The following is a 16,176-nucleotide window of genomic DNA, read 5'->3' on the forward strand; positions in this document are numbered from 1 at the left end:
GCTCAGTTTATTCCACTGGGTATATCAAAGTCTTTTTAGCTAAGGACTTGCTGCTGACCAAGGTGGAATTTGGTGCAAGCTAGGTGTGAGGTCTCTTTGGACCGTTCAGCCTTGGACAGAACTGTTTTGCTGGATCAGAAGGACATGAGAAGAGCTCTGAGAGATCAGACTAAAGGTCTCTCCAGTCCAGCTACTTGTTTCCCACACTTATCTACCAGATGTTTTTGGGAAGCTTGAAACAAGACCTAAAAGAGGCTGTTTTGCCTTTGGTCTCTCAAAACAGCTAAGTCAATACTGAGCATGTCTGGAGATGGATGGAGTGGGAGAAAAAAATAGATAGATGTGGAAGGAATAGAACAGTATTTTTCAAACTTGGTCACTTTAAGACAGGAGGTCTTCAAACTTGGCCCTTTTATGACTTGTGGACTTCAACTCCCAGAATTCCTCAGCCTGGCACACTAGCTGAGGAATTCTGGGAGTTGAAGTCCACAAGTCATAAAAGCCAAGTTTGAAGACCCCTGCTTTAAGATATGTGGACTTCAGCTCTCAGTTACTGGCTGGGGAATTCTGGGAACTGAGGTCCCCACATCTTAAAGTGTCCATGTTTAAAATATACTGTATTCGTGAAGCGATCTTGGCCAGCTGGCTATCTGCAGAAATCACTCTGCTATGATGTTAAATTCTCTGAGCCAGCAACCATTGCAATATCACCTGGTGGTAAATTGTGAAAACTAATTATATGCTGATTTTTAAAATAGGCATGCTTTTGGTTTGGTTTCTCAATATAGTTTTGATGTAAGCTGCACATGGGTTTGTAGGTCTGAGTTTATTATTTTGTTAAGTCATACTATGTTTCCTTGGGTTTGGCTCAGCCTGTAACTCTAGCCATTGTGGTTTGTAGGCTGAGATTTACAGCTTAGTCTGATGGATCAATCTGGACAAATATAGCTTACACCTTGGTAAAACAAATCATAGTGCAGTTTCTTATGTTAAAGTCTGTGCCATTTTTGGTTTAATAATTCATTTCTCTGGTTTTGGTCATTTTCTTTGTTCCCTGCCTTCCTGAATTTTTTATGTATCAACTCACAGTTCATAATTTTATAAAGCATTCTGTCTCCGTAGATGAAGATCTATCTAGGGCACCATTTCATTTACAATAGTAGCAGTTACACCTCTGTGAAGCTTACAAGCCATTTCCTTACTAATGATTTATAATATATTATGGCACATTCAACTATCTCTGTATTGATATTATAGTGGAACTAATTTCTGAATTTCAAAAACCCAAACTAAACTGCCATTATATGGCAGCAAACCAATAAAATATTTGCTGCCATCTGCTACAAAGGGAGTCCTCAACTTATAACCATAATGAACTTGCCTAGTACTTTTTGTCATACTTTGTGACAGTCATAAAGTAGGTCATCTACGTGAGTGACCCGATTTTACACTTTATTATGGTGGTTGTTAAGTGAGTGCTGGGGTCATTCAACGAACCAGTTGTTCACAATGGGCCACTTTTGCCCAAACCCAGAAATAAAGTCTATTTTTTTGGGCAAAAGTGTCATAAAACATGGTCACACAACTGCAGGATGCTTCAAATGGCCTTAAATGCAGGCTAGTTGCTCAGCCCCCCAAAATGCGGTTATATGACCGTGGGGTGGTGGCCATTAGAACTTCAGAACTGGGTTGAAGTAGCCCCCAGGTGGGTCCGTTATAATTTTGAATGGTTGCTAAGCCACTGGTCGTAAGTTGAGAACTATTTCTCAACTATTTAGATCAGGGGTGTCAAACTGCCGGCCTGCAGGCCGGATGCATCATGGTGAAACCGCGCCCACCCCCTTGCCAGCAATGGGAAAAAAGTCACGATATGTCGCGACACGTCACATGACGTTGCGAGTTTAACACCCCTGATTTAGATGGAATAGCCCAGTAATAAAAGTAAGCAGGACCAGTTTTATGCTATATCACAGTGATGGCGAACCTTTTAGAGACCGAGTGCCCAAACTGCAACCCAAAACCCACTTATGCATTGTTGAGTGCCAGGTGGGTGTGGCCCATTGGCTGGGCGTGGCCAGTTGGCTGGGCGTGGCTGCGGTGGTAATGGCAGACTGGGTGGGACTAAAAAGTTCAATCAATTCCAACTTTGCAAGATTTTTTTTTCCCGTGAGAAGTTGAAAGTGACTGATTGAACCTTTTTTTTTTTGGGCACATGGCGGAGGCCTAAAGCGAAAAGGTTGTATAAAACCCAACTGAGGCCTAGGACTGGGGCGATGGCATGCATGCCCACAGAAAGGCTCTAAGTGCCACCTCTGACACCCATGCCATAGGTTTGCCACCACTGCTATATCACAATAATAATATGTCTATGAAGATTCTCAGTCATCCAGGTTATGGTTGTCCCAAAGGTGTTTTGTTTTGTTTTTTTTTGAAAGGCAACTGGGCTTTCTGGGTGTTTTCTTTGAAAATTATTATTATTATTATTATTATTATTATTATTAATAATAATAATAATAATAATAATAATAATAAAGTTGGAAGGGATCCAACCCCCTGCTCAGGCAGGAAACCCTAAATCATTTTGGACAAATGGCTGTCCAGTCTCTTCTTAAAAACTTCCAGTGTTGGAGCATTCACAACTTCTGGAGGCAGGTTGTTCCACTGATTAATTGTTCTAACTGTCAGGAAATTTCTCCTTAGTTCTAGGTTGCTTCTCTCTTTGATTAGTTTCCATCCATTGCTTCTTGTCCTGCCTTCAGGCACTTTGGAGAATAGTTTGACTCCCTCTTCTTTGTGGCAGCCCCTGAGATATTGGAACACTGCTATCATGTCCCCCCTCATCCTTCTCTTTGTTAAACTAGATATATCCAATTCCAGTAACTGTTCCTTATATGTTTTAGCCTCCAGTCCCCTAATCATCTTTGTTGCTCTTCTCTGTACTCTTTCTAGAGTCTCAACATCTTTTTTACATTGTGGTGACCATAACTGGATGCAGTATTCCAAGTGTGGCCTTACCAAGGCATTGTAAAGTGGTATTAATACTTCATGTTTCGCTTCTTGAAGCTTCTTCAGAACTGAAGAACTTCTTGGATGAGAAGCGAAACATTTTCAAACAAAACACCAAGAAAGTTCAGTTGCCTTTTAGAAAAAACACATTTGGGCGCCCTAATGATAGTTGGAGTTATGATATGAGGTATTATCGATTTCTAGTAATGAAATAACAAAAGGCAGTATGTGATTTGATGTTTGTCCACAATACCCAGAGAAACAGGATCTTCCCTTTACATTTCTCCCTATCGTTGTTTTGACAGGTTGAATTGCATTGACTCAGAAAAGAAATGAAGCCCAGGCAGTCTCAATGGTAAGTACCATCGTGGGAAGACTCAGCGTGGCCTTGCTACTCAGAAGCCAAGGAGGGTGATGGCCCAGATTAGGGATATATTGAGGAATTGGGGCAGGTGAGGCAGGTCTTTCTGAATGATATTCAGGTTGGGATCAGTGTGGGATTCTTGGGCCAGAATAGCGTTTGAATGATTAGTCATGAGGTTTTCTCTAGGTCAGGGATAGGCAACCTTGGCTCTTTTATGACTCGTGGACTTCAGCTCCCAGAATTCCTGAGCCAGCCATGCTGAGGGGAAAGGGAGAGGTTTCCAAGCTGAGCCATGTTGGCTCAGGAATTCTGGGAGTTGAAATCCACGAGTCATAAAAGAGCCAAGGTTGCCTACCCCTGCTCTACATGCTGTGCACAGATAGTTTGCAACCTATGACAGTAATTGAGCCCAGAATTAAAGTCATGCCGTCATTAAATTGGTCATGTGACTGGTCCAGTTTATAATTTTCTTAGCAGTAGCCATTAAGTAAAATCTTTGCTCATTAAGCGAACCTATTGTCTGCAATGGTCTTCTTTACCAGAAACTGGCAGTAAATGCCAGTTTCCAACAAGAAACATTAGGATGCTGCAATGGCCATAAAGGTGGGCCAGTTGCCGGGTGCCTAAAATGCAACCTTGGGACCATGGGGGGGGGGGACCGGTCTGTCAGAACTTCAAATCTGGAAGTCCTTTTTTGGGTTCCATTGTAACTTTGAATGATTTGTCTGAGACCAATCATCAGTCAAGGACTAGTCAGAAGTATTGGCTTGATAAGAAAATAATGGTAGGTCTCTATCTGTAAGCCTATAATGGAAAGGGTGCTTGTAGGGATGTGTTGATTTGTTCTCTTGAGTTCCCACTAGTGGGGCTCCTGAGTTCTTCCTCACATTCCTATTGTTTCATCTCCTGGGGAAATTTGTTTGATATAACAGAATAACAGAGTTGGAAGGGACCTTGGAGGTCTTCTAGTCCAACCCCCTGCTCAAGCAGGAAATCCTATCACATTTCATACAAATGATTGTCCAGTCTCTTCTTAAAAATAACCCCCAGTGTTGGAGCACCCACAACTTCTGGAAGCAAGTCGTTCCATTGGTTAATTGTTCTCACTGTCAGGAAATGTCTCTTTAGTTCTAGGTTGCTTCTCTCCTTGATTAGTTTCCACCCAGACTTTTATCCAGGAGAAAGAAAGAAAGAAAGAAAGAAAGAAAGAAAGAAAGAAAGAAAGAAAGAAAGAAAGAAAGAAAGAAAGAGAAAGAAAACCACATGGTTTCAACTTTCTTGGTCTTCTTGTATCTTAGCAAAATGGCCAGGATGTGTAAGGAGCTAATTCCTTTTCATAATGAGGTGACTGAAGAAGTTACAAGTCTTTTTTTTTTTAATTATAGCAAGATTAAGGAACTAATTGAGATTTGAAGACAATGGGGGAAAGGAAAAGAAAAATGTCATAAATCTTGCAGCTGCTCTTCCGGGAATACACACAAACGCACAATGTAGGTAAAATAATAAGACTCGGGATACAATAGCACAACTCATTAATTTAATGTAAGTCAGTAGAAGCCTCCTGATCTGCACCTACCTCCATGATTCCTTACAACTATTTTGTCCTGCTTCTCCAACCCTTCCCCAGGGAAGATTTTTCTTCTCAATCCAGGGTGTGAAGAGAGGCTTTCTCCTCCCAGAATGGATGGGGGCAAAGATTTGAGACACAATGGAGTTTGTCTTCCTTCCTTTTAAAAGCCCATCAGAAGTTTTCATGCTTGTAAACAGTTCTTCAGAGTTTGATTTTCCTAGCTCTTTTGGCTTCTGTCTATTCTAATTTGGTAAATCCAGTTTGAGCTTCCCTACTAAGAAATCCTTTCAGGATGGGGATTTCTCACTACCCAGTACAAAACTAGTGGGTGCCATTCTCCCCCCTCCCCCCTTCATATTCCTTAAATAATTTGAATAAGAGGTCATTGTGTGATGTTATTTTAGAGGAAAGTCAGCAGGTAATCAAGATATCTCTATCCTCCATGTTAGGTATCTTTATCCTAAAAAAAGAAGGACCATGAGCTATTTCAGAAAAAACTAAAAACAAAGTAGGAGTAACCCTTCAGAGTAGGGATTGATGTAACTGTCAATTTCAGGATAGTTATTCTTTATTTTCCTGATCATAAGCTTGCTTCTCCACAAGTTGCAAATGATAAAGGAGACTATTTGTAGCTCAAAGTTGAAATGAGGGGTCCTTGGTGCTCTCTGAGCTTGATTTATTTTTATGCAGATGTTTCATTATCCATACTATCAGTGCTAGCATGTTACCTAGTTTGGATAATGAAACATCTGCATAAAAACAACCAAGGTCAGAGAGCACCAAGGACTCTTCAAGTTTGCAATTTTGGTAAAAAAAAAAAAAAGTCATGCAAATTTTTATGGTTAAACAAACCATGGGTGGAATGCGGCCAGTGGGGAAAAAAAATGAAAGTGGGTAATCACTGTGGATATCCAGTACAAGCCATGATGACATCAGGTCCACAGTAATATGAAGACATGGGGAACATCATTGTGTCCTCCCTTGTTCTCCCCTCCCACATCAGAAATGCCCATAGGTAACAGGAAGAAGTTCTCATTTAGATCTTCCTCCATAGTTAAATATGACAGTTTAAAATCATTTCCCATTTGACTGCCAGCACAGATGAGTAAGTGATTAACTTGAGGAAAAGGCTGCTGTATTGAGCACACATGGACGGTGACTGTGTTCACACAACATGCTGGTCTGTGTGTAACTGATCTGTTATTCAGACCAATCCAACTCACAACTTTGTTGTTGTGAGGAAAATAGAGCAGGAAAAAATATTAGGTATGTTCGCTGTATTGAGTTATTATAATAAAAGCAGGAAATAAACACACACATACACACACACACACATACACACAGAGGGGGGTGGTGGTGGAAAGGAAATAAGAGGAACTCTTCTAATTCAAATAGTCCTGATCTTATAATCATAAATTGTTTAAAAAAAATTCTGCATGCCACTTGTCTAAAGAAGAAGAAAAAGGAATTGGTCACAAAGCAGGATGTGATTCCACTCAAGATGGCTGCACCCTTGGGCCAGTCCTCTACTCATTCAGTGGGTTATGGTCTTATCCATCTAGTTATAGACTGGGGCCATCCAGTTTCTGGGTTGCAACTATGCACTAATACATGTTGTGTGGGAGGGGTGTTATTTAATCTACCAGGAAGTTTAATGTATATCAGAATAACAGAGTTGGAGGGGACCTTGAAGGTCTTCTAGTCCAACCCCCTGCTCAGGCAGGAAACCGTATTCCATTTCAGACAAATGGTTGTCCAGTCTCCTCAAAAACCTCCAGTGTTGGAGCATTCATAGCTTCTGGAGGCAGGTTGTTCCACTGGTTGTTCCACTGTTCTAACTGTCAGGAAAATTCTCCTTAGTTCTAGGTTGTTTCTCTCATTTCTCTCACATTCTCTCACATTCTAGTTACCTATAGGAATATTTTAAATGCACTTTTCTTTTCTCCCCCCCCCCCCAAGGTTGCCTGAACTACAGGTATTCCACATATTTCTGGCTTTCAGTCTAAGCGGTTTACCAGTGGTCGTTCCACTCTTGTTCGTGCGTAGATCTCACCTATAGCAGGCAGGTACTTGCTTTTCTTTTATTTCGTTTTTGCATGGAAGATGCTGCAAAAGTGAACATTATTTGGTGATATTGCTAGGATCTTTTTGTGGACGAAGTTTTAGCTTGAACACCACGTTGCTCCTGATAAGGCAGTTCAATGCATCTCATGGTCTACAATGAAACTAATTCAGTATTCAGATCATAATGCGGTATAGAATCATATGGCTGGAAAGGGCCTTGTACAGGGGTAGGCAACCTGGGCTCTTTTATGACTCATGGACTTCAACTCCCAGAATTCCTGAACCAGCATGGCTCAGCTTGAAAACCTCTCCCTTTCCCCTCAGCATGGCTGGCTCAGGAATTCTGGGAGTTGAAGTCCACGAGTCATAAAAGAGCCCAGGTTGCCTACCCCTGACTTAAACATACCAAATTATCCTTACAATCATAATTCCTCTCCTTATAGGTGGGCTTCACTGTTTGCTGTTTTGATCTTTTCTTAGGCAGAGCCATCTCTAAGGAAAGGGGAGGGCCCGAAAGAAGGTCATGTGATGAAATCAGTGTCACACTATCACCATGCCAGTTTCTGCCCCTTTTGTATGTGTGGTCCAGCTGCATGTAAGAAGGGAGCAGAGTGTGGAATGCAACAGTATAGTGCTGCTTTTATCATTTTGAGTCGCTCTGTGAGGGAGGGCCATATTTATCTACATATCATAAATAAAAAAAGCCTCTAATTCTAGAGACAACTTTATTTATACAATGGTACCTTGGTACTCAACTACTTTGAAACTCATTGAATTTGGTACTCAACACACAAGCTAGAACTTGTCAATGTTGGCTGTCTTGTGACTTACTACATTATTCCTTATGAGAAAAAATTGTTTGGTTCTCATCATTTTTGGCACTCATCGTGCCTCCCGGAACTAATTATTGATGAGTACTGTGGTACCACTGTAGTTATTGTTTCCCATATTACACCAAAACGTGGCTTGCTCCCTAAAGGAACAAAAAAGGGCAATGATGAAATATGTGGGGTGATGTCACTGGGAGGGGTGTAGGTGATGCCAGCATCTGCACAATGCAAAATGTGCAGATTTATTTATTTATTAAATTTATATGCCGTCCATTTTACCGTTGAAGCAACTCCAGGTGATTTACAAAATGATAAAAAGATAAATATAAAAACAGTTAAAATCAATGAGACTTAAATAGAGACCAAAAACCAAGGAGCTGGACAACACAGGTCTGAGAGTCTTCCTCCTCCTCTTCTTCCTCCTCTTCTTCTTCCTCTTCCTCCTCCTCATCTTCATCATGGTTCGCAGCAGAGGTTGCAGCTCTAGAGCAGGGGTGTCAAACTCAATTCCATTGAGGGCTGCATCAGCATTGCGGTTGCCCTCAGGGGGGCGGGTGGGTGCGGCCTACTGGATGGGCGTGGATGGAGTGGGTGTGGCCTACTGGGTGGGTGTGGATGGAGTGGGTGTGGCCTACTGGGTGGACAGGGCCAGCTTTACATCGTTCGCGTCAAGGGTGCCTGTGGGGGCCTGGGCAGGAGTGGGACAGATCTGAGGGTCTCTGGCAGAAGGGGGTGGGACCGGGACAAGTGCCAAGGCATGGTCCATTTCTTCATTCCTCACAAAAGGTGACACCTCTCCAGCATGCACCCACACAGCAGGAGCTGGTTCCTCGCTGTTTCCAGACGGCCTTGTGGAGCTAAGACTGAATGCGTTTCAGCATAGATGGCCACCACAAAATTGGCTCCCAGCTGGCCTGGGCCAGGGCCAAGGCAGCAGAGGCCGTTCCCTCACTGTTTCCAGGATGGCTTCGCAGGCCACATGAAACCACTTCCTGGGCCGCATCTGGCCCCCGGGCCTTGTGTTTGACATGTCTGCTCTAGAGGAGACTTTGTGCCAGATGCTATTGTATAAATCAATTTTCTTCAAACTTGGCGATTTTAAGTTGTGTGGACCAACTCCCAGAATTCCCCAGCCCGCATACCCATAGATATAATACAGATTTTTAATTGTTAACAATTTACTGTATAAAATAACTAGGTTTAATTTGTAAAATACAAAGGGTTAAGAAAAACAAGATTAATACATTGTCTGGCAGCCCAGACTCTTGTGCTTCTAGGAATGAAACAGAAAAGGTTTTTTTTTTTTTAAACTATATCTGTTTAAAAAGAAGGAAACCCTGTCTGCTGCTGCATTTCAACATCTTGAATCCAGGTTAGACAATTGGTCTAAGTAAGCAGTAGAGTTACATTACAGTGGCACTGACATGGAAGCAGCTGTTGATTAGGAATCTCTTCCTACTTCCGCAAAGAGACGGGTAGGAAGCTGGACAGGATGCATCTGCAATTAATAGTTATAATGGCCAAGTCAACACAGGCTGAAATCTTGGCTGAAAAAGTTATTTCTGCCTTGATTCTTTATAAAGTAACTTGGCCAAAGTAACACCCCCAAAACTAGACACTTCACCGCTGGTGAAATGTAGTGCTTAAGCTATTGGGCTGGCATTTGAAAGGTCCAAGTTCTAGTCCACCTTCAGAATTTTTCTGAGAGATTTGGGGCCAGTTCCTCTCTTTCTGCCCAACCTATCAGTTGACTTGAGTTCATGGAGGAAAGGTGGAACTGGTGTAGCTCAAAGGAGTATGGATGCTAAGGCCAAACAGCCACAGAATATGTATCCCTCCCGAAGGCTGATTACTGCAGTGCCCAAATCATACCCAGACATGCCTGGATGACCAGTGACCTACGAGACACACCTGATGTAAAGAAGCCCTGATAGCATGGCTCATGGGATGCCAGGCAGGACTAGTGGAAGGGGTGGGGTTGGTTAATGGGACTGTGGTTGCCAGATCCATCATTAAGGAGCTGTGACTAAGTTGGTACTTGTCTGGTTAAATAGCAGTTAGGTCCTGGTTAGGCATCGTTGTGCGATCTCAAACAGATTTCATTTAGGTTGCATTGTTTGCAGTGGCTGTAAGGAAGACAGGAAAACACATCCTGACAAACTATCAAACTGATATGACTGCTGTAGTTTTACATCTGTTAAAGCTTATGGTTGCAAATAAATGTTTAAATACAAACAGATTTCATTTTGGAGGCTTGTAACTTGGATGCTGTACAGGTGGTCTTCAACTTAACAACCATTCATTTAGTAACCGAAGCTACAGTGGCTCTGAAAAAAGTGACGTGACCAGTTTTCACACACTTATGACCATTGCAGCAACCTCATGATCATGTGATCAAAATTCAGGGGCGTGGCAAGTGGCATGTATTTGTGACAGTTGTGCTGTTCTGGGTTCATCCGATCAATAGTAACTTTCCCAACCAGATTCTGACAAGCAAAGTCAATGGAGGAAGCCAGATTTGCTTAATAACTGCATGATTCACTTAACAACTGTAATAATTTGCTTAACAACTTGGGAAAAAAGGTCATAAAAAGGGACAAGACTCACTTAACAACTGACTTGCTTAGCAATGGAAATTTTAGGCGCTCAGTTGTGATTGTAAGTTAAGGACTAACTGCAATCAGCAATACTCTGATGTACAGCAATGGGTGGAAGGGATCCAAAATGGAGTCATTTTTTTGTGCTGCGGCTTCTTTCTGTGTGTATGGTGGAAACATGACCAAAGCAGGAGAGAGAGCTACTAGAACTGAAAGTTGAGCTTAGAAAACGAGAGGTCAAGAAAACGTGATCAAAAGCATCTGAGTGAGTGTCTATATAAAGCAGAAATTAGAATTTCAGGATTGTTTAGTCTGCACACGCAAGAGGATGGGATGAGGTAAAAACACGTTTGTTTTAATAGCAGAAAGTTATTCATAGGACAGCCTGTTTCTTTCATTTCTAAGAGGGAAAAGCAGCTGGACAGGAAGATGTATTCTTTAGCATCTAATTGGGAAGTAAAGGGTAAGCAACTTATTTTAATACATGTCAGCTGCTGCCAGATCATACTGACAATGAAATGTTTTTGTTTTTTTTCCTCATGAAAAAAGATTTCCTGCTAAATGATAGCCATGGCTTTCGCAGCCAAGCTGGAACTCTTCACATGTGCTTAACTTTATCCTATTAGCTATGCTGGCTAGTCCCATCTGGAGATCTCTGAATCACAGATGAAGTTTGCTTTCACACACCGTGCTAAGGCACAGTGAGCTTTGCTTATGTATTCCTATGCTTTACAAACCCAGTTGGGTTTGTCTTCCAGTTAGGAATTCTTAAGGGCCATGAATGTCTCCAAAAGTTGCTACCGGTAATTTGCATGTGATAGATGGGAAATTACAGATAGGCCTCGACTTACAACCATTCATTTAGTGCCCATTTGAAGTTACAATGGTACTGAAAAAAGTGTTTTTCACACTTACGATCTTTGTAGCATCCCCAGGGTTGCATAAACAAAATATGGATGTTTGGCATCTGGTTCACATTTATGAGGGCTGCGGTGTCCTGGAGTCATATGACCACTTTTTGCAGCCTTCGGACAAGCAAAGTCAATGAGGGAAGCCAGATTCACTTAACAACCGTGTTGTTATTAACTTAACAACTGCAGTCCTTCACTTAACAGCTGTGGCAAGAAAGGTCATAAAATGGGGCCAAACTCAAGTTAGCAACAGAAATCTTGGGCTCAGTGGTCCTAAGTCCGGGACTACTTGCACTCAACACCACCCAGCATACTACAAAGCGTTATCAGTGCAGTATGGTTTCTTGCTTTCAACTTGATGATTTTCTGCAAATCCAGCCAGTCTAAACCATGTTTTACGGGATGTGTAAAAACCTAGTTGTGGTGGTTTATTTAGTGAACTATGGGTTTCTGGTGTCATCTGAAAAGCCAGATGCACAGCATGAGATGTGAATTTTCCAATTATGACTTGGTTGAAACCTGGGCGGTGGCATCCGTGCTATCTCCCTGTTTCCGTCAGAATGATGAAAACAACCTTGCAGCGTGGCAGTGCAAATTATGCTCTCTGGGAGCATGCATGTAGCATTGCATTGCATGCAGAAAAGAGACAGGGATTATTTACAGCATAACACTGCAAGGCTGCTTCCTTCAGTCTGATTCCCCCTTTGTCTCTCCACAGGCAGTGCTGAGGGGGGCAGCTCTGAGGGAGTTCTCATCTTGGGAGAAAGGTCGTAAAAATCGGTCATAACTTACTTAACAACCGCCTTACTTAATAGTGGAAATTCTGTTCCCAATTGTGCTCGTAGGTCCAGGACTACCTACTGGTATATTACATTGTGCTTAATTTTTGGTTTTTTCTTGTATATTCATTTATTCTCCTATCCCTGTCTTCTTCCTGAGGGAAACCCCTAATAATAATAATAATAATAATAATAATAGTTGGAAAGGACCTTGGAGGTCATCTAGTCTAACCCCCTGCTCAGGCAGGAAACCCTGTACTATTTCGGACAAATGGCTGTCCAGCCTCTTCTTAAAAACTTCCAGTGTTGGAGCATTCACCACTTCTGGAGGCAGGTTGTTCCACTGGCTAATTGTTCTAACTGTCAGGAAGTTTCTCCTTAGTTCTAGGTTGCTTCTCTCCTTGATTAGTTTCTACCCGTTGCTTCTTGTCCTGCCTTCAGGCACTTTGGAGAATAGCTTGACTCCCTCTTCTTTGTGGCAGCCCCTGAGATGTTGGAACACTGCTATCATGTCCCCCCTCGTCCTTCTCTTCATTAAACTAGACACACCCAGTTCCAGCAATTGTTCCTTATATGTTTCTCTTGGTCCAGAAAAGTGACCTACCCTTGTTTGAAATCAATGTGAAATCTTTCTGTCTGTAGTTTCTGTGAATATTGCAGTGGATGATGAAGCTTTGAGGTCATTGCTGATGTGCCCCTCTTTGGCTCTCACAAGCACTTGTTCACTTGCCACTTCTAAGCTTCGTACCTTCGCCTGGAGACCTTTTCTCTCCTACTTCAACCAAAAGTCTTCTAGTCTCTGGGATGTGTGCAGCCTTTCTCCTTGCTTCTCCTTTTGCAATAATTACAGGATGCTCCCTAATGATGGGGAGGTGGGGGGGGGCTTATCAGGAATCCTGACTTGCCTGGGGACCAGACTGCTTTCCAGCAAAGTCTTAGAAAGTAGACTTGTACAGAATTGCGAAGGGAAACCCAGGTTTCACAATCCATCACAATTCACTCCTCCTGTGCCTGGGGACTCTAAAGGAGGGTGGGATTTGCTATTTGTCAATACTTGCTCTCCTTTCACTTCTGCAGATGCGAAGAGGAGCGATTTTGAAGGAACACTATGAAGCCCATTGTCATTTTTTCCAAGGGACTTGAAAAAAAAAAATCCCCAGCTATATAAAGTTGGGGATATCTGTAGAGGACTAAACATGTTAATACAATTATCTTAAGGCATACGGCAGGTTGTGGAATGCGGAGTGTTGCAGGTAGATTTACACATTACAGTAAGTTACAAAACTGATTTCTTCCTGCCGATAGAGGAGAATATTTGTAGCTTGTAGGTTGAAATGAGGGGTCCGTGGTGCTCTCTGAGCTTGGTTGTTTTCTTGCAGACGTTTCGTTACCAAACTATATAGCGTTATCAGTGCAGTATGGTTTCTTGCTTTCAACTTGATGATTTCCTGCAAATCCAGCCAGTCTAAAGCATTGTTTTATGGTATAATGTGTAAGAACCTAGTTGTGGTGGTTTATTTAATGAACTATGGGTTTCTGGTGTCAAAGGAGGTGCAACCTTTCAGCGTCATGAAATTGCAAACGTCTGCACTGAACAAACCATGATCAAGGAGATACATCGTTTTCTTTAGCTTTTCTGTTTGCAGGTGAGAAGTATGTCTTAGCGCTTTCTCCCTCTTGAATGTCTTCCAGGGATTAAATATATGTAAAAGTTCAGTTATTCTTCCATTCTATTTCTCTAGAATAGAGGAAAGAGATCGTAGCTAGCCTGAATCCTGAGTGAAGGTTTTGTCTGCGCTGGAACTTTAGAAAGGCAGCCATAAAGCAGATGTCATTTGTCTTATAGGTCTTCTTCAGGCTTAAAATAGCCAGAGCCAAACCTAAGATGGAGGTGGGCTTTTCAAACTGGGTGGGCTAATTATGTACATCAAAAGCCCTCTGGCCAAAAGGGGAACATGCACCAGAAGACAGTTGATGAGAAGTTTAGGAAGAAAAAAAAAAAAAAAACCCGCTGTCGCTGGAATTTATGAAGGACTGTAATCCGTTTCAATTAGGTAGCTCTTCATTTTGGAACTAAATGCTTTCCACCCTTTTTTCCTTGTTGAAGCTTCATGGAGTTCTTGTTTTAGAAAAGCAGGAATAAAACACAGGTAGTCCTCGACTTACGACTGCAATTGGGACTGGAAATCTGGTTGTTAAGTCATTACGGTTGTTAAGTAGAGGCGCTCGTGTGACCGGAAGTGTTTTTAATGACATTTTTTTTATCCTGTTGTTAAGCAAATGCAGCGGTTGTGAAGTGAAGGCAGTGATTGTTAAGCAAACTCTATGGTCATTCAGTGAATCCATTCACTCAAATAGAGGGTTTTGCCAGAAAGTTGTAAAAAAAACATTGTGAGTCACAGGCATGTAACTGTGAAACACTGCAATTGGTTGTAAAGGTGACCAGTTGCCAAGTTTCCCACATCTGGTCAAGTGACCATGGAGGTGGGGGGTGGCATGGCCATTTAATGGATCAGGGGTTGTTTTACATTCTGTGTCTATTGTAAACCTGACCAGATATTAAATGAGCAGTTGTAAGTTAAGGACTTCCTGTATAAGAAAACGTTTATTATATACGCAAGTCAAATATGATTTCAAAACATGACATGGTAAAGAGTTCCAGTCAATCAAAAGGGTTTTTTTAAAAAAATCAAATCAAACAAACAGTTCATTATGCAATAAACTGTGTATCAATTAGTTCTTGCAGGGGATTCAGAGGGAAATATTACTTTTGCAAGGATATGAATGACCAGCCAATATAGAAGCTGGGACAAACCCCTTTAGGCTACACAATAATGAGAAGTCAATCACAGTTTTCCCTCTTCCTTTGCTGAGCTGGGAAGATAAGCTTCCACCACTAACTTCCTGTTTCTCTTCAGCAGTAAAGGGCTGGAGACCTACAGAATTGCTGCGGCATCTCCTCATTAATTTCTCCTTATGGCAAACCAACCGCTTTCATATCTAATTTGATTAGGTTATTTATTCTTTCTCTGCTGGCATTGACACCTATTCTCCTGCAAAATATCTCAGTGTGGCAAAAATTGCAGGGATCTCTCAGCCTTTATAGGCAACAGTTAGGAAGCCCAAATGCATACAACTCTTTTGGGAATGCTGTAAGCGAGGCTGGGCCTGGGAACTACGGCATACTAGAGGCTGCTGACCTACGAGCATCGCTGACCATTGGTCATGCTGGCTGGGCTGCGGAAATTTTAGTTCAGCAAAGGAATCCCTTGCTGTTTTTTGTCAATGAAATAGACAGCAGATGCTCTCTTTTGCATTATAAAACAGAGCTTGTGTAGCAGCCAGGATGGGAGAGACTTTGAGTTCAGATGCCTAACCAATTATTAAATGCAGTGAGGGATACTGGCCTATTATAGTGTTGTAGTGAGGTTAAAGGTCCGTGTGTAAGTGGCGATATGTATAATGTTTGCAGGATCCAGTCTGGGTCGGTCACTGGGACCCAGAAGTTTAGTCTTCTGAGCTTTCGGAGTCCATCCTTGGGGAATTTCCCTCTCACCGGAATGCACACATTCTCACCCATACTTGATGTTCTGGACTGGGAGAGAGGGATCAGCCCAATGTGTGCCTCTTGGCACCTTGTAGAAAGGATGAGCTTTTTAAAAAAGTTCAGTTCATGTATTTTTTTAAAAAATATATTTGTTCCAATGATCTTATCCATTCTCTACTTTCTTGCTTGGTACTTCCTTAATGTTCACTACAGAATCTTGCAGAGGCTCAAAAATTCTCATTGAGTATATCTGTCAACAACTTGGTGCCCTCTAGATATAGTACGTTAGGGCGATTGAGTAAAACTAATATCATAGATTGCACTAGCAGTGGTTCCTCAGCCTTTTTTTAAAAAAATGTTCATTTATGTTTGGTGATGTTATCACTGAAAGCTTTTATAAGACAGCACATCCCCCCCCTTTAACATTTTTGAAACCCACAAATTTGAAATTTGAGAACCTTGAGGGCTAGAAACCAAAAGACTGTGAGTTCTAGCCCTACCTTAGGCA

General features: G+C 41.9%; 1 protein-coding gene across 7 annotated transcripts in view; it reads left to right on the forward strand.

Annotated features, from left to right (window-relative positions):
- The window catches only part of PLXNB1 (plexin B1), a 180,345-nt gene that overhangs the window by 29,474 nt on the left and 134,695 nt on the right, over positions 1-16,176 (forward strand). For 3 of the 7 annotated variants that reach the window (XM_039369307.1, XM_039369309.1, XM_039369308.1), the window contains exon 2: positions 3,312-3,361. The exons of 1 other annotated variant lie outside the window; for it this stretch is intronic. In XM_039369307.1, the coding sequence (XP_039225241.1) occupies positions 3,339-3,361 (23 nt within the window). In that variant the 5' untranslated portion in view covers positions 3,312-3,338. Of the gene's footprint in view, positions 1-3,311; positions 3,362-4,570; positions 4,861-6,899; positions 7,007-16,176 lie in introns of those variants that run through there. 3 more of the 7 variants (XM_039369310.1, XM_039369311.1, XM_039369312.1) reach the window with 3 other exon arrangements.

The sequence above is a fragment of the Crotalus tigris genome, unplaced genomic scaffold, assembly GCF_016545835.1.
Source record: "Crotalus tigris isolate CLP2741 ecotype Arizona unplaced genomic scaffold, ASM1654583v1 scf7180000021037.190999, whole genome shotgun sequence".
Lineage (NCBI taxonomy): Eukaryota > Metazoa > Chordata > Lepidosauria > Squamata > Viperidae > Crotalus > Crotalus tigris.